At 36.5% G+C, this 18180-nt stretch overlaps 1 protein-coding gene across 2 annotated transcripts in view; it reads left to right on the top strand.

Moving 5' to 3' along the window:
* Positions 1–18180, top strand: part of WDPCP (WD repeat containing planar cell polarity effector) — a 163384-nt gene that overhangs the window by 70188 nt on the left and 75016 nt on the right. For both annotated transcript variants that reach the window (XM_065682223.1, XM_065682222.1), the window contains 4 exons: positions 24–138; positions 3839–3972; positions 8624–8815; positions 17525–18134. In XM_065682223.1, coding sequence (XP_065538295.1) covers positions 24–138; positions 3839–3972; positions 8624–8815; positions 17525–18134 — 1051 coding nt within the window. The remainder of the gene's footprint in view (positions 1–23; positions 139–3838; positions 3973–8623; positions 8816–17524; positions 18135–18180) is intronic.

The following is an 18180-nucleotide window of genomic DNA, read 5'->3' as shown; positions in this document are numbered from 1 at the left end:
GTTTTCTTGCTATTTGGATTTAGCTCCTCTTTCACTCAGGTATATTGGTGTCCCTAAGCCTTTCTGGGCCACAGCTGGAGAAACTGGTGATTGACAGGACCCTGGTGGGGAAGCTCATCTCCGACACCATCAGTGATGGTAATTACAGCCACGTGCAAATCAATTGCCTACATTAACAATAGAGTAGAGAAACAGTATGTCAACAGGTAGACTAATTATTGCCACTGGGGACTTGAAAACACAACAAGTAATTGCATGTAATGCTGTAGTTACAACCCTCAGGACTAAGAACACTTTAAGAATAATATTTAACATCAAAGTTTTCAGGCTTGTCAAATACTGAATGAGTTTCTAAAATTCAGTTTCTTACACATTTTAATCACTGTGAACATGCCATTTGGACTTGTCATGCTTATTCCATAAGTGGGAAAATGGGACAGAATCAAATATTAGCCAAGATTAACCATGGGTAGTTATTATTAAAGTATTTACTTATTAAAATAGGCTGGATAACATTAGTTGTATAGAGGTGTTCTGATTTAGTTTCTAGATTTCCAGAATCTCACTATTGTTATTAACTAGTGACTGCTAAAAATAAAGGTCTAATTTAATGCGGAAGAAAACTTATGAAAATGTACCTTTTTTCATCAGCTTAATAACATGTATAGCTTTTTCAGTGTATCTCTACAGGGCTCCACTGAGAATTAAACCAGGTATCTTGGCATATGCATGATCCAGAATATGGAATCTCAATGAGAGCCAAATTATGTGGGCATTATCTTCCAAATTCTTAACAAATAAACACAAATAGTGTGCTTTTAATAAGAATATATGCTATCTTTAACTTTGATCTTTAATAATTTATTTTCTTCAGGCATCTATTGAATGTGGGTCTGGTTATTTAAGAAACCTATAATACTGTGTCCCTCTGATGTTATCAGTGTTTTGTAGTCTTGAAGATTGACTTTAATGTAACAATTTTAGTAGAATCTTTATTATAAAAAAAATTAACCCTAACCTCATTTTTTTTATCAACTAATAGCATAGGACACATTTGATGTCTCAACTTCTGTTTTTCACTCTTCACCTGAATTACTAAACTATTCATTCCATCTCAGATTTTTCTGCCCTTTGTTTCCAGAGGGAAGATTTCATACTTTTAGGTGACAAAATGTAGGAAAGCATGGAAGCTAAGTTTATACCCAAATTGAAGTTGTTTATAGGACTTAGAATACTCCATCTTTTAAAAAATATAATAAATAATAAATGTATAATTAAATTATATTTACTTTGCCTTATATTGGCTTAATGTATCATAAAAATACTAAAAAAGCTTAGAACTAAAATAATAATAAAGCAGCATATATGCTTTCCTACATTTATACCACTTAAACTGCTATAAATAATGCTACAGAATGGCTTGTCCTTATTTTCACTTATTAAATAATTTCTTAAATTGTTAATAATTTCTCTATGTTTGGTAATACCCATGTCTGAAGGTGAAATAGGACTGCTTCTGTTCAGCCAACCCAGCAACCCAGCTCAGCCCCCAACACCAGTCATTGCAATGCATTTTTTGTTTTCATGGACAACAAAAGAAGATACTTTTGTTACCCATGCAAATAGTGTTCAAAATACGGATTTTTAAGCTGAACTATCCTTATGTGAGAACCACAACAAAACGTGGTCCTAGAATAAATTAACTTTAATATAATTCCACATCTTTCCAAATCTATGTTGGAATTAGGGTTGTGATCATAAAGTTGGCCATAAGAAATTCAATATTTAATGCAAAAAGTCCATATAAAAATAGTGGTTCTTAGTTTAATAATGGTGTATATGTAGAAATGGGTAAGGATTACAATCTGCCAAAATTACTTATGAAATGCAATTCTAACTTGAATAGCATGTTCTGTTAATATTTGGAATAAAAATCAGGTTGTGTGTACAAGATACATAATTATGATTGCATTTATAATTCTCCTGTCTCTAATAAAGTCATCGTGATTTTTATTATAATGGACAATATTTTTATTATTTTTTTAATTATGTGCAATATTAAAAAATAATTTAATTAGAAATTACTGGAAAATTGTTTTCCTAAAAGAAACATTATTTCTCATTTTCTAAATTATTTTGTGGCACTGAGGTGTTGCGGTACTAGTATTTGGAATGTTAACTACACTGCCTGCCTTTTTAGGGTAATCTGACTCTGCAGCATATGGGTCCTCTCTGAATAATGGTCTAACTATGCCCATGGCTGCATTCATGTTGATCTAGTCTCCACTCCTGCCCAGGACAACCACAGATACTGAAAATCAAGGCAGTGCTAGTCTCATTCGCACCTGCCCAGGGTTCTTTGAATCCTGCTTTCTTCCCTTCAACCAAAACCAATTTCAGAAGCAGCTGAGGTGTGCTGTAGGTCATCTCTAATGTAAACTATGTCTGTGAGGATAGCAAAATATTTTAACTGTACATATTGAGGATACCATACTCAGTGGCTTTGGATTTTCATGTGTGTTTAGGATCTCAGTTATAACTTCTAACTCACCATCTCAGACACTTTATCACTATTTCTTTTATTCTTTTTTGTTTTTCCTTTTTGAGCTAGTGTTAGTGTTACATTCCAAAGGTAATTATTTGGCTTTAAACTTTACCCTTTAGCATATGCATACCAGAATCTTCAGAGCTGTGCCAGTACATGACTATTAGAAATTGCAACTGGTTGTAAATCAATCTAAATCAAAGCAAAGCTGAGAAGCAAGTTTTCAATGCTTGTATGCAAGACTAAACTGTCGGTCTACTCAAGGATATGTAAAATACATTTCAGAATCTAGGATATTAGTCACAAATGCTTTTGTGTTTGTTTTGCAGGGTTGGTTGTTTTTAAATCCGGTTCCACTTCACTTGACATTTTCCTTTCAGCAGAGGTTTCTCAATTTACTTTCTAAAAAGGCTTGCTAGCTGTACTTAAACCTGATTCTCATTAATTCTTCAATGACCTAGTGCTAGTAGCCCTGATGACTCACTTCATTCTCAGACATCTCTTTAAATACAGACCTAATATTGCTTGCATAAAATGCAGACAGAATACTGCCTGAATAACTGGATAACACTTGGGAAAAAAATTTAGATAATGTTGTCTAATTAATTTTCATTGTCAAATTAGTTTATCGCTTTTATATTGAACTGGTTTGGTCTAGCACCCTCTTGCTATAACAGTGGGGATTCCACTGCACTTTTCCACACTCCAAGGGAGTCTGTTCCATCTTGGTTTCCTGCAGTGTTCGAATACCCCCGTGTGAGGTTTTCAGCAAACTCATAACCCCTCTGAAGTATAATCCTGTATGTAACAGCCTCCTCGGTGTCTGCAAGAGCATCTGGAACCTTACGATGTCAAAATACCAGATGCCTCTCAAGTACTAATTTGCATTTATCATCCTTAACAGAAGTTATGCTGTATGTGATGCATATCTGACGTACTGGTGGGCGTTACCATGAGAAGAAGAAGAAAAAAAAACAACACTGAAAGCTGACCTGAGATGAAAATTAATGCGGAAGTGCATAAAACATATATTTGAATGTAGTGGTAACTTGATACGAGATTATTTATGTTTATGTAATTGGAGTACTCCCTAGGCTTATTTCTCATTTCCAAGAAGGTCCTGGCAGGATGACACATTGATGCCTTTTAGGAGATTACAGAGGCTTCAGTGTAATATTTAAGACACTGTCTTGAAGAAATTGCATTTTGCAGTGTCTCAGTGGAGGGTTCAGTAATTTGTTTTGCTACTAGAAACAGGTATTACAGTGATGACGATTTTTATTTGTTTTTCAGCGGTTCTTACAGACGGTTTCATCATCTTGTCATTTGAGGACCATAACCAACTCTGTTTTATTCAGTTTACAAAGAAAATGGATTCTCCTGATGTAAACAAAAGACTGGAAAAACTCTCTTGTTTGGACTTCAAGGTATTGCTGTCAGTGGTGACTGTAAATACTGTGGTAACTTTACAATTGGAAACCTTCCTGTAACTGACTAGAACAGCTTAAATTCTAAAAATGGCAGGTATTGAAAAGTAAAGAAAAATTACATGGCATTCTGAGTTAATGAGTTAAAATACTGTGCCAAGAGAGATCCAGTTTTCTACTGTATTTAGGTTAAGGGCTCAGACACACTGTTGAGTTACCTCTGCTTAACAGATTACCTTGTGTCAATTGAGCAGCAGTTAAGTGACCTTTTGCACATTCTCAGCATCTAACAAGCATGAAGCAAAATCTGTAATGGTAAACCTCAGTGTAAAAGATTTAAGCTAATGTGTTTTACCTCTTGTTTGCTGTGGGCTAAAAACACGTGCATGGTCAATTACTGTGTCTCAGCTGATATACGTGAGCTCGTGAAGCTATGATAATTCAGTCATCTGTATCATAGAATCATAGAATAGTTAGGGTTGGAAAGGACCTCAAGATCATATAGTTCCAACCCCCCTGCCATGGGCAGGGACACCTCACACTAAACCATCCCACACAAGGCTTCATCCAACCTGGCCTTGAACATCGCCAGGGATGGAGCGCTCACAACCTCCCTGGGCAACCGATTCCAGTGTCTCACTGCTTTTCACTCTGTATGAGCTTCAAGGCTGTTGTAATTCTTTGCAGAAATCTTAATTTTCCCTCTAGTTACAGTAATCATATTGTTGTGAGAGTTGTTTTTACAATTAAGCCACTGAGCGAGGACTCAAGGTACAGAAGCTGACTTTCTCACCTCTGACAAACTCTGTATGTGACCTTAGGCAAGTGACTTGGTGCGTCTGTATCTCAATTCAGTACTTACACAGTGAAGATTAAAATACTTCTTTTTTCCAGCCCTTTATGTATGGGTGTGTCAGTCATAGCAGTAGCTGAAAAACACTCTAGAGATAGCTGAGCTGCCTTTACCTAGTTTGGATCTCAGTAGACCCAGGTTGTCTCAAGCTGAATTACACCGTGTCTTAGATGGTTTGAGCTGTGTAGACATAACTTATTTTGACCATAAATTCTTTGGCATCAGGGCAGTGGCTTGGCACTATGATAATATGAAAAAAAATAGTTGGCCAAAGGCAATTAACTTTGAACAAGCAGGGTAGGAAAGGAGCTGCATCCAATTCACTGCAAGAATGAAGAAGAGACAAGCCTTTACCCAGGAAAAGTTAGAAAGATGTAGTGAGCTAAAGAGAGAGTTTGTATTTATTTCAGCCTGGATAAATGTTAAGGAAAACAATCTTGTGCTAGAAAATAGCAGATATTTTTCCCTTGACAGCCCCTCAGTAATTTGCTTCCTTACATATGGGAGTTTGCATCTGCAAGGCAAGCTTTTTTAAGGATGTTTCATTTAAGTTTTGCCATAATACTTTTTAACTTGCTTGGTAGAAATACTTTCTGCTAGGATGAATATCTAATACATTTTCCAGGCTGTTTCAGTTCAGGGCCTCTTTTCAGCAATGACTTGTGTTTGCGAGATTGATCCAGCCTCTATAACGTGGATTTGAGACAGTTCACTGTTCACCAGGAACTGAGCTGATACGTAGTTTACTTTAAAATGATGTGTGCTTGTGCCTGGTCTATGGTGTTTGTTAAGGTTGTGCTTTAGAAGCAAGTATGGTCTGTGGTGTGGGTTGGTTTTTTAACAGCACTAAACTTCATTGAAGAAGTTGTGGTGAGCTGGAGACTGCCTTCATCATTTGACTCTGAGGGCCATAGCTTCTTAATTTATGTAAGAAAATTCTTTTTCTAAGGAAACATTTTCATTCTGAGCATTGCTGGGCACATTTTCGATCTAATGGTTATGGCACTTTTGCTTGGGAAAGAAGGAAATTCTAATCCATAGAAAACTCTCTGCCCTACGAAACCAGAAATATCTGCTGCACTCCTTAATAGGGTTGTTATGTTCAGTTCTTTGCTGACACAGCTGAGCTTCTCAAAATGCCTCCATGTTCAATGTAAACTTTGCTTTCTCTTGAAATCAGTGGGAATCACTGTGGATTATTTCTTTGCCAGCCAAAAAAATGCATTTGCATTTTTTAATTGAATGCTCCTTTGTGTGAGGCTTGCTAGTTAGGCAGCTAAATAAAATTTTTATTATCTTCAAAACTGCACCAGTGTGTGCCAGCAGAAAGTATTATTCACTACTGCAATAATATTATGTCAGCTCTCTGCACTGGAGTTCTTCCTGGCTAGTTTTGGTCAAACTTGTAAGCTAAAAGAACAGACACAGTCAACACTAATGTTGTTATCAATAGTAACAAATATATAATAGTATAAATATAGTTATAATAGTATATATATAGTTATAAATAGTAACAAAAGAAGCAAAAGATGGTTGTCAGTTGCAAATGTACAAACTTGTATGTGCTCTCTTTAGGAAAAAATGGTTCCTTAGTGTTTTGGGGTCTTTTTCCAAGAGAAATTTAATTAAAAGCTAACTTGCACTGGTATAGTACTGCCACGGGACCAAAATCTGGAGCTAAGATTCAGGAAATGTGGGTATAACCTTCATTTCTGCCTCTGACTTTTGGTATAGTTCTGAGAATGTATGTAGTATTTGTGTTTAAACTCCTATTTCTAAAATGAGGAAAATGTTTGCTTACAATCATATCCAGTGATATAATTAAATTTCTGTCATATTAATGTTATAATTTCTTTGGTACCCGCACAGAAGCTACTCCACATTGTGCCGCGTCCAGCCTCGTGGTGGACAAAATTGTCAGGGAATGCCAGGCAGTACTGGACTGCCAGTATGCTGTTATTAAGAAGAACAGGTCAACCATGCTTTCCTCCTCACAGTTTGATATTCATCCAAAAGTTGAGGGGTTTTTATACAATACGTACCTAAATGGAAGAATTATTTTCTCTATTTTTGTCTTTTCTAAGAGATACCACCTTGGATTTTATTTACACTTTGAAAAAATAAAGGAAGACTTAGAATTGCTACAGTCTTGAAGACCAGCAAAATATAAAACCAACTGTTTTCGTTTGCCTTTTCTTAGTGGCATTAGTCCATGTTTGAAAGTGCCTTGTCTAATGCAAGACATAAAGTTTTATGGAAGATTTTTGGCTATTTTTACATGTGAAATTGTTATGAGCAATTAACACTGCAATACAGGATTAGTTAATATCTGTGGAAGATTTTGTGGTTTTCCACCCTAATAAATTTGGTGTCTTGTCACCAAATTAACTATATATAGTTCTAATTCAAGGATCAGCTACCTGTTAAGTTTGATGTATGTTTTATCTTTACAATTCTACATATTTTGACAAGTAAGCCACAGAATATTCTGAAAATAATGACCTTTTGCAAGTTTTTCCAATATGTGTTTTTTTTAATCCATTTCAATTTACTGAAGGAGGAGGCAGTACCAGGAGTTAAATGTTTACCATGAGAGAACAACATTGGTAATTACTTTGATTTCAGTTCCTTTTGATGTGTATTCAGGGGATGAAGAGGTCAATAATATTATGACCATGCAAATAGAAAAGGGTTCTTTTTGACCATATAAAAAACAGCAAAGGATTATTAAAGCATTAACCTTGATTTTAATGGCCTTGGTTGAGTGGTGAGATCACAATTTGGATGAGCCTGATTATTTACTAAATACAATACATAAATGCAACGGGTTCTTAACACCCATTGCACTCTGGCATTATCGCATTACTGCCATCCTTTGTTGCCTTGCAGACAGGAATATGAAAGCAATCTGTCATGTAGTGAGACTGGCTCCAGAAGCATTTCTCTGATAAGAAGACCCCCTGCCCTTTGCTAGTGTCTGGTCCAGTAGGCTTAGCCATGCGCTTAATCCCCAGAAAGTGGTTCGATTATTGCTGACCAGCAATGGCAAGATAGTTTTTTTTTCCCCTAGCTATCAACCTTCCATTAATTCCTTAAGCAGAAATGCAGTGCAATCTATATTTCTTTGGCATGTGTCACCCAGATGGTGCACTGCTCATGTTTTCAAATAACCATGCTCCAAAATAACAGAGTTTGAATAATAAATTCCACAAATCCTTCCTGAGAAAGAGGCACAATTCTCAAGAGCTGCATAAACTTTACGCATGATGCTGTAGCTCATCCACATTATGCAGAAGAGTATATATTCTCTTGCAAAGCCGATGTTTGTATCCGGATTCCTTAATTTAAGGAGGAAAAAGAAAGATATATGTTTGCTCAAATACTGTAGAATATATTTAATATTTGATTATGTCTTAGACATTAGCCTTAGCTCCCTGGTCAGCTTTGCAGAACTTGTCATTTAATATGGCTAAGCTTAAATCCTGTGTGTAGGTCGATGCTGTCAAGCAACCATGACTGTACATTTTGGTATTGATTGGAGTCATTGCAGTAAATTCCTTCTTAACTCACATTCCTTTCCTTCCCAATCCCCTCCCCATAGATAAAAGCGTGAGCATGTCTTTTTCTGTCTGAAGGGATATTTTTTACATTTACAGACAGCCTATATAAATATATATGTATGCAGCCCTCTGTGTATAAATACATTCACTTCCGCACATCCAAACTAAATGCTCCCAATTGCTCCTACTATGCTATTTTATCACCTCAAATATTTTCTGCATTTTTTTCTTCCATCAGATTTCTTATATTGATATACTTGGACCAGAAGGTAGAAGGATAAAACGTCACCTGGCAATAAACTGTATGCAAGATACCGTCATTTGCTGGTGGTCAGCAACTGGTGAAGGAGCATGGCCTTGGTCTCCTATTTCCTGTGAGAGGGACAGAGCCAACCTATTGCTATTAGGCTGTGCAGATGGCAAATTGGAGGTAAAGTGCTGAACTCGTTACATGATTTTTCAGATTTGCTGAGGAAATGTAACTTAAATGCATAATCAGGTAGATATAAAGAACAGATATATCAAAAACATAAGAAAGATCAGCCATCCTAATCTTAAAAGCAGAGGTTTGTAATTTGATGAAAAAAGTACTTCAGTTAGTCTGTTTGCTATTGTCACATCAAAACTGTCAATCTGAGAAATGTAGCAAGGAAGTTAAGTCTTTATAATGGAATATCTAATGGAGCTGCTAACACTGAAAATAGAAATGTGACAGTACCACTAGAAAACTCTAATCTGAGTTACAAACTGTGGCTGTTGCATGATTGTGTAATGCAGTTACTTTACCTTATATGTAGTGTCAACTAATAGGCATTTCACATCTATTGTAAGTGTTCTGTTATAAAATTTTTGCTGCACCAAGTTGCTGCTTAAATTGTTCCTATGAGTACGGATGAAATCAGGGACCAATTTTTTTCTTGAAGAAAAAGTTAAAATTCCCCATCTACAGGTGGGAATGTGAGCTACAAGTTAGAACTAGGCTACAAGCTGACCCTCTTCCTGACACTGGTTTAGATTAGAATTTTAGGCAGAAGTTTCCATTTAATCTATTTCATTTTTATTTATTTAAGAATATTTTAATCCAGTTTCTTATATTAGGTAAAAACTCTGAAAAGAGCTGGAGTCTGAACTTAAAATGTAAAAGCTGTTCTGAGCTATCATCTTGTATAGGTGCTTCTGTATTTGGAGTTTTATTGTCAGTTTAGCTTAAAAGACACTACTAATTTGGACTAAAAAGGCACTCACTGTGGGAGAAGAGCACAAACCTGAGGATCAGCTGTGGAATAGCTGTTCTGGAGTAGCTATTACAGGATATTTCCCTGTAGGGAAAAGCCCTAAGTAACACTTTAGAATAAGCTGCTCTTACAAACAGCATCGTGTTCTTTTTAATTAGGAAAGATGTAAATGTTTTAATGTCTTGGAATTGTTACTTTGATAGCTAATACTAATTTCAGTGAGGGTTTTCTTCCCTTGGGATTTTCTATATATTGAAAGCAAAAAAGAAGAGGCAGTTGAGACAGCTTTTCTTTCTTATTTCAGTCATTAGTCACTGTAGAATTTAAGTTTAAATTACCTCCTGTTCTGCCTTCTTTACTTCTTTTCAATTGACCTCTCTCCACTAGCGGTCATCTTTGACTCATCTCTCTCCTCTGCCTGATACACACCTGCAGTTCTCAATTTCCCCTGCAGCTATGCCCAATCACATATAAAAATTACTCTGGTAGCTAAAATGTATGTCTGTTCTTTGTAAGCTTTTTCAGCCTAGTCCCTGTGCCAGTTTGATGCTATGAAACTTTATCCTACTAACATTTCAGATCTTACTTCTTACTGTGATTTCCATATGCCCAGGTTCTGACAGCAACATTCCCATGGCTGTTGTTTCCTTCACACATATTCCAGAAAGCTCCCTAATGCCAACAGAGCAGTTTGCAATCTCTATTTTCCAAGAGGTTTTCTAGACACTCATTTTATCTAAGAAATTCATGGGAAGAAATTAATAGAAACCACCCTGTTAAAGCTTTCTCTGTTTCATTTTTATGTATTACAGAGAGATTTCCAAGTTACAGCATTGTTCTGCATCTTTCGGTAGACATTTCTGATTTAGACTCTTGGATTGCTCAGGGCTGAGGTATAGTATAGTCCCAAGCACATCACTGGTGCTTAACACAGTAATGATAATAAGTATTTACTGAGGCTTTAGGCCTAAACTCATATAACCCTTTTAATTTAGCCTATATTGTAATATATATATAAGAAAATTATTTTTAAAAGCAGAACTGCCAAATTTAACTGTTTGGTTGCTTTCCCTTTTCTGATTCTTAGCCTGTACTTGTCTGTTTTAATTCTCAGATCTTCAAATGAAATTTATTTTTCTCTATTTGTCAGTAAAATACTAAGCACTGTGCCAGGGCTATGGAAAACTTATACATAGATAACAAACCGTCTTGCTGGTTGTCAGTTAGTCTGTTCCATGTCATTGAGATCTTGGATGCTCAGTGGGCTGCTGTGTAAGGCTCAAGACACTCTGCCTCTACACTTCTATGTATCCATGAAATGTTACCTATGGCAGTGTTTGATTGGGTTTTTCTCCTTGATTTCTCTAACACTCCGTACGCAAGTAGTTAAATTCCTGTGCATGGATAGGGGGTGTCCTAACCAGCAGCTCTAGAAGTAGCATCAAGCTCCAGTCTGCAATTAGCCAAGGTATATTTTTCCCCTACAGTGTCTTGGAGGAGAATTAACTTAAACTTCTGAGGGTCATTTGATAGTGTAAATCTGAGCAAAAATGTTAGCATTTCTGGAGAGGTTCTTAACAGTTGCTCTATAGGTCAGATACCACAAAAATGCAGTGTTTCTAAGCATGCTTATTTGCCTCTCTTTGGCTCTATTCCCTTACCATTTGTAGTGTTCCTCAGGTATAGACCTGGCATAAAAACATGAAATGCCATTATTACGCATAAAAATAAAATTGTATTTATCATATTTGACCAATAATATGAATTTTCTCCCAGTAAATTATTATTGTCAACAGAAGAAGAGTGAGAAGCATGAGCTCATTCAGTTTGGAGCATTTATCAAAAACAAGTGTAATAAAATGGTACCACCAAGATTTTACTTGAAAATAGTAGTATTGCTTGGCTAAAACAGCATTATTATCTAGAATTAAGAGAAAAGCAGGAATTGCTGAATGTCTAGCCCGTAAAGAGCTGTTTGGCATATTGGGCTTATAAAAAAGGAAACCAAGCCCAAGGAAATGAATGGGTGCTGCCCACACCTGTTCTACAGCACTTTGGTGCTGACCTACAAAACCACAACAGGTCAGCCAGCTACTGACGCTCTTCTTGTGGCAGAGCAAAGGTAAATGGGGCTCTTAGGTGTTGCTGCTTCCTCCCTGGAGGAATTTTCTGAGTTATATTTGCTGCCCACCAGAAGAGTGCTCATTAGAATGAAGACTGGAATAGCTCTGGGACAAAGCAACTCAACCCCTCATCACGATAATATCCTGTAACTACACATTCTGCATTGGGATGATTCATGTTGTACATACCATGTTTGGCTACTGTGTACTTAAGCAGGTTTTCAACTTAATTGAGGAAATACATTTTATATTTTAAATACACTATAAATTTTATTTGAATTTTGTTGTGTGGCTTTATTTTTTAACATTTGCTACTATTAAGACTAAAGGTAGACATTATTCCTCTAAAACCAGAAAGAACTTTTTTCCTTGCAAATCTTGACTTGGTTTACTCCATTTTTTTTTTGTTTTTCAGGATCAGTGTTTACTATGTTGAATGCTCTAAGATTTGATGAGGAATCATCACTTGAAGAAATAAGTGTTTTTAACATTTGACTTTGGTGTGCAATGTACATTTATATGCATGCATACATATTGCTGCAGGAGTGTTGGTCTATTAAACCTTTTTCTGCTTTCTTGCATGCATTGGTTTCCTCCCGTAAATTCATCCTTTCTCCCATTTATTTATTTAAATATTGGGGGTTTGTATGTTTTTCTTTGTTAAACTACCAATGATCAAGGATGTTATTTGAATTGTCACCCTGCAGAGATAATGCTGGTAATTTGATTTCAGAACTGGAAGAGGAATCTTCCAGAAATCACTTCAAACAATTTGCTATGAATAAATAGGATCTGATGTGAAATCATCCTTCGGTTAAATGCTTTGAGAGAAAGTTGTGTTAAAATCAACATGAACTTTATTCCGCAAATGTAAATTAACAGGAGGTGATGATGCCAGGGCTCAGTTATTGTAGTACTTGCATTTGTCTTTGCCATGTTTATTTTCACTCTATTTAGTGCTGGTAAGAATCACTGAAATTATACTTCAATCTTGTGGAAAAAAAAATAACTTGCCCGAGAAAGAATGCTATTTTTCTTTCTCCCAAGAGCTAATATTTAATAGTTATTGCTTCCACATTGTGCCTCAAACTTTTGAAATAAACACAGCAGATCTTTTATGAGTGAGCTATCCTACAATTACTGTAGCACCCAGAAAAACATCTACCGTGTGTGACTGAATAGCTGAAATACTTCTCACACACACATCACAAAGAACGTAAAATGCTTCATGTCACATTGGGTTAAAAGTCCAATGAATAATATGGGATAAAGATGATGATGATAAATTTTAAAAGAAAAGAATAAATGCTGACTGAAGATCTAAATAGTAAGTTTGCACATGGGCAGTAAATACAGTGCAGCCAAATAAGTAACCTAGAATAGCAGCCTTGCATTTTTATTGTAGAACTGTTTTAAAATAGGGTTGTTTTTTTTATTCCATCTTCACAGTGCTGTACTTAAAGTGATTTTACTAGTGTGTACTACACTTCCCACTCTATGTTTCTAATTAAAGTGTTTGTTGTTGTTTAGAGCCTAACCCTGTGAAATCAAATAAGCATTTTTCTAACATCCGTAAAATAAATCAAAGATTTTTCTCATCTGAAAGACACACAATTCAGTCACAGCAAGCTTATTTCTCTGTTTCTTTTGTTTTCTTTTTTTATCTGCTGGTAAGCCAATTTTCTGCTTAAGAACTACTGGTTAAAACTCTTACTTGTTTTGATATGTGGACTTTATCCTTTCCCAGCACTCTATGCAAAATACTTCAATTTTAAGTGTTCAAAGGTTTTTGCTGAGAAGAGTGATACTGCCCACATGAGCTTGTGCTATTATTTCTTTCAAACAAAATGAAAGAAAGTATTTTAACTAGCATAATTCAGACCCTTACTTATGCAGATTAACAGATTTCTTTACTTGGACTGTTACGATTTCTGACTCTAGGATTTGAGAACTTGGCGCGTATAGTATCCCTCCCACTGCTGATTAGCTGATGCAGAGCACAGGCCAGTAGTGCAAGGGGAAAAACAATATAAATGTGCAGTAGTGGTGCATGACTGCCACATTAATAAGGAAAATATACATGAATTATGTTAAAAATATTTAAATACATTTACTAATTTTTTGTAGCATACATGTCACAAAACTTACAAGGACTTTTAATTTTTTTTTATTATTGCTTGATTTATTACTTTACAGAAAGTAATTGGTTTTACTTCATGCAAAGTACTTCCAGAAATCTCTGCTTGAAACCCAAGGCAAAGTGCTTAGTCCAAGATCTATGGAAAGCATTTAATACTGAACAGATTATACACCCCACCATGTGTTATTTCAGCTTTGTCTTTTAACATTCCTTGTCCTGTCCCCTCCTCCTGTTGTCCTACCCACTTCTGAGGGAACTCCTCCAGCTTTTGCCTCCCAATTCCCCAAGTGAAAGTTTTGTTAAATTAAAGATAAATTGCTATTTTAATGTTCCCCTTTTGGATTCCAAAGATCTACTGCTCACCGGCAAGGAATCCCAGTGGATTCCTTTTAAAGAACTGCTAAAGCACTATTTACTAGCACGTGGCTACTTACCAGGTAGAAAAACAACTGGCAGGTAATGGAGTACTATCTTCTTGGGAAGAAAAAGAAGAAAAAGATGGTTTGATTGTTAGACTTCTTATCTTTAAAAAGTATTATCTTAGTCTTATTAACCTGTTTCTGTAGTTGTGTGTCTCTCTGCTTTACTTTTACAGTTATCAGCATAAAAAATTAATAATGAAAGTATTTTCTGACAGAGAAACTCAAATCTTCCCTCTCAGATGAAAAAGAACATCCATTTTTTTTCCCCTTCAGAGTGCCAAATACCAGTTACACTCAGCAAAACTGGAAACCAGAACAAAGAGGTCTCTCGGCTTGGTACTCTTCCTCCAAGAGGCACATGAGGCCACTGATGCATGAGGAAAAGCTTATCTGTTCCAATCTAAGGGGAAATGTTTCTCTCATTTTCAGCCAGAGTATGAACAGTAGTGTCTAGAAAAGATTCCTTTAAGCCTAATTTGTTTAAACAGTATGTGAAAATTTGTGTTTTGAAATGCAGCAAATTGTCTTTCCTCGCAGGAGCTTTTTCCTAGCTTAGTATTGCATATATACAACAACCAGCCCTACCCTAGACCTCATTTCAAGGATTTGCTGTCAAAATTAAGTGAAGCTAGGAAGCTTCTCAAGTCTCGTTAAATTAGCATTCCAAAATATAAGGTTTTACTTTCTTTTAAATTCAAAGTAGTGAGCAACATTTTGTCCCACTTTTGCTCTAACAAGGCAGAACAAAATTATTAATTGGATTCAGTTTGCTTGCTGACTCTCAAACAATCAGAAGACAACATTTATTTTTCTGTAGGTATTTCCATTGCCGTTTTCCAGCAGTCACTCCTATGGAGTTGTAAAATCCATGTTTCACGTGTTTTCTTCTGTATTGTCTTAACTTTCAAGGCCAGTCTCTCTTCAGAATTTAGTAGTGCTTTCCGTCTTTTATCTCTCAATGGCTCGATTATTGTGTGGATCTTCATTACTTTCTTGTAGTTTGTGAGGAGATGTCCAGAGAGGAACACTGGTTTTGGATCAAAATACGTAGATGAATAATGCAGTGCATTGAAATCCGCCACAGGAAGACAGAAACCTGAGTCCCAGAGGGCCTCAAGGCTCATTTCACTGAAGTTATGGAAGCTTTGAAGACTTGCTTGGGCAAGATTTCTGTTTCACATATTTGAAAGGCAGCTACATGGGTCTCCGTACATACTCTTAGGGAAAACTGAAGAACAAACAATAACACTTCACTTTGTCTTTATTTGGAGTGAGAGAGCTCTGTGGTCACAGTAATCCTTTGTCCACAATGACCTCTTTTATAGGTTTCCTTGCAACTCCTATGCTCTTTAACACCCTAATAAGCTGTACATTTGAGCAGTTCTAGCATCTGCACAGTAACCACTGCACATTTTGTGGACATAAAGGACCTTAGTTGCAGAGGCTAAGTCACTGATGAGGGAATGGTCGAGGTGAGGAAATGTTTTTCAAACTACCGTAATTTAATCTTTTCTTTCCTCTTTGGTATATATGTTCATTGATGACTACTCTGTTGAAACTGGTTTTCACAAGCTGGATGCATTGGCATGTATTATATTGCATGTATTACATGCTTTTGCATCAAGTGGTTCTTTGTATGTCTCTAACTTAAAGTAGCAAAGACTCGTATTAACCAGCAGCTGGTTTGCAGCCACAGAACTGCGATAATCCTTTTTCCTTTCTTTTGAATGAGAAACCCTTTAGCTGACAAAATTGTCAGAAGAAAACAGCCTAATCAGTCTGATCAGCATTCCGAATAACGTGTTTATAGATTCATCAGTTGCTTCTGAAGATTTAATGGGTGGTATGCCAAACAAAAATCTCAATTTCTTATTCTCCTTCTTTAGAGGATGAAAGCCTAAATTATGTGTTCAGTTGGTCTTGTGATCTGTGAAAATCAAACTTAAACTGCTTTAATGTCATGTGTGCATTTCTGTTTTCAACCTGAAATTTCCAAGTTTCCTCCCTCACCCTCTCTCTGCCTTTTAATCACATTTGTTACCCCTTTCGGTGTATATGCTACTTGCATACCACCTGGATTCAAAAGAATGGGCTTCCAGAATTAGTGGCAGGTCAGCAGCTTCAGTTTGCAGTGCGAAGAATGCTGTGGGTATACCTGAGGGTGGGGTTTGGCTCAGTTTGACATTTTCCTGTCACTCTTTATTTCTGCATGAACAAATGCCAACAAGTTTCTGACTGACTTCCACTACTCTCATTTTTCTAGAGACATTGGTTTTCTCTTTCTTTCAAAGAAACAGCTTTTCATAATCTTATCTGCAACTTGTTTACAGCGGTATTTATCCTACAGTTTCCCTGCTCAAATCCTTTACAGCACCTCTTGCTCAAATCCTTTGTAGCACCTCTCGCTCAAATCCTTATATTGAAGGACATGAATCTTCATTGGTTCCACTGTTGCCTCTATCACTTTATGGTGCTTCCCATGTTTCCACACTTCAAATTCTTGCTCTTTGCCAGCTGCTGTCTCTATATCATATTCTGCCTCTGTGTTCTTCTTCCAGTTCATTCAACCTTCAAGTACCCCTAAATGGTCCCCCTTTTTCGCTATCACAGATTCATTTATTCTGCATCTAAAGCTATATGGCACCAAAGAACATCTACCACCTACTTATTTGGCAGTGTATAGTATACATTGTTTAAACATGCCATTGTTTCTACCACTGTGTAGTATTTTCTGTTACCATGGCCTAGAGTGAATGATCAGAAAACCTCTACGTGTGGTGCTCAAAGTAACCTATTATAAATTTTTCCAGAAAATTTATAACCTACTGTAATTTTTTCCAGAAAATTTCCAGAAAACTTCCAGATTTCTCCCCACCCCACTTGCAAATAATCAGTTATTATTTTCTATCAGTCAGTTGCTGATGTCTCCTCTTACCAGCACTGTTAAGACCATTGCATCATTTATCCTCTATTCTGCTAAACTATTTTATACTCTGGACAAACAAATCTACCTCAAACTATATTGCAGGTTTTATTCATCAAAGGAATTAACCTTTTAAAAGTTAAGACAGTAGATTTTACAACTCTAATTTCTGAAATGCTTGTTTGTTTTAGCTTACTGACCCATGAGAAAGCCTATTTGTGGCAGTCTATTTTTAAATCATCAAAGTAAGAATACATTGTTAAAAATGACTAAAAATTATTTGGATTTTTTTTTAGGTTCTGAGTTACGTGCGTACAGAATGGGATCCGCTCGATGCGAGCTTCAGCACTAATCAGCCTTATCAGGTTTACACAGTGGAGCACTCCATCTCCACAGACAAAGAGCCCATGGCTGACAGTTGCATCTACAAGTGTGTTAGGAACAAAATGCAGTGTGTGGCAGTTACCAGAATACCACTACGATCCAAGGCCATCAGCTGTTGCAGAGATGTTACAGAAGACAAACTAGTCCTGGGTTGTGAAGATTCATCAGTAATTCTATATGAAGCCTACAACCAAGTGACTCTGTTAGCCCAAGCAGAACTGCTGCCTGCTTTAATAACCTACCACCCTTCCGGAGCCATATTCATGGTTGGCAGCTCTCAAGGGGAGCTGCAACTTTTTGACACGGCACTGTCCCCAATTAAAATTCAGCTCTTGGCACAAGATTATTCACCTGAGGCAACTCTGCAATTCAGTAAACACTTTGACGTACCTAGCAGCCTCATCCAGATCCAGTGGGCCGCTCCTCAAGTTGCCCCTGCCAGCACTCACAGCACAAATATTCACGATCTTTTGTTAGTTAGATTTGACAAAGGACCCTTAGGAGTACTTCACTTTAAACTTGGTAAGTTATTGAGCACATCTATTGAACCTCGAGCTCTCAAGATATC

This window comes from Lathamus discolor, chromosome 5, assembly GCF_037157495.1.
Source record: "Lathamus discolor isolate bLatDis1 chromosome 5, bLatDis1.hap1, whole genome shotgun sequence".
In the NCBI taxonomy this organism is placed as follows: domain Eukaryota; kingdom Metazoa; phylum Chordata; class Aves; order Psittaciformes; family Psittacidae; genus Lathamus; species Lathamus discolor.
The sequence above is the reverse complement of the archived record's forward strand: the minus strand, read 5'-3'. Positions and strand labels throughout refer to the sequence as shown.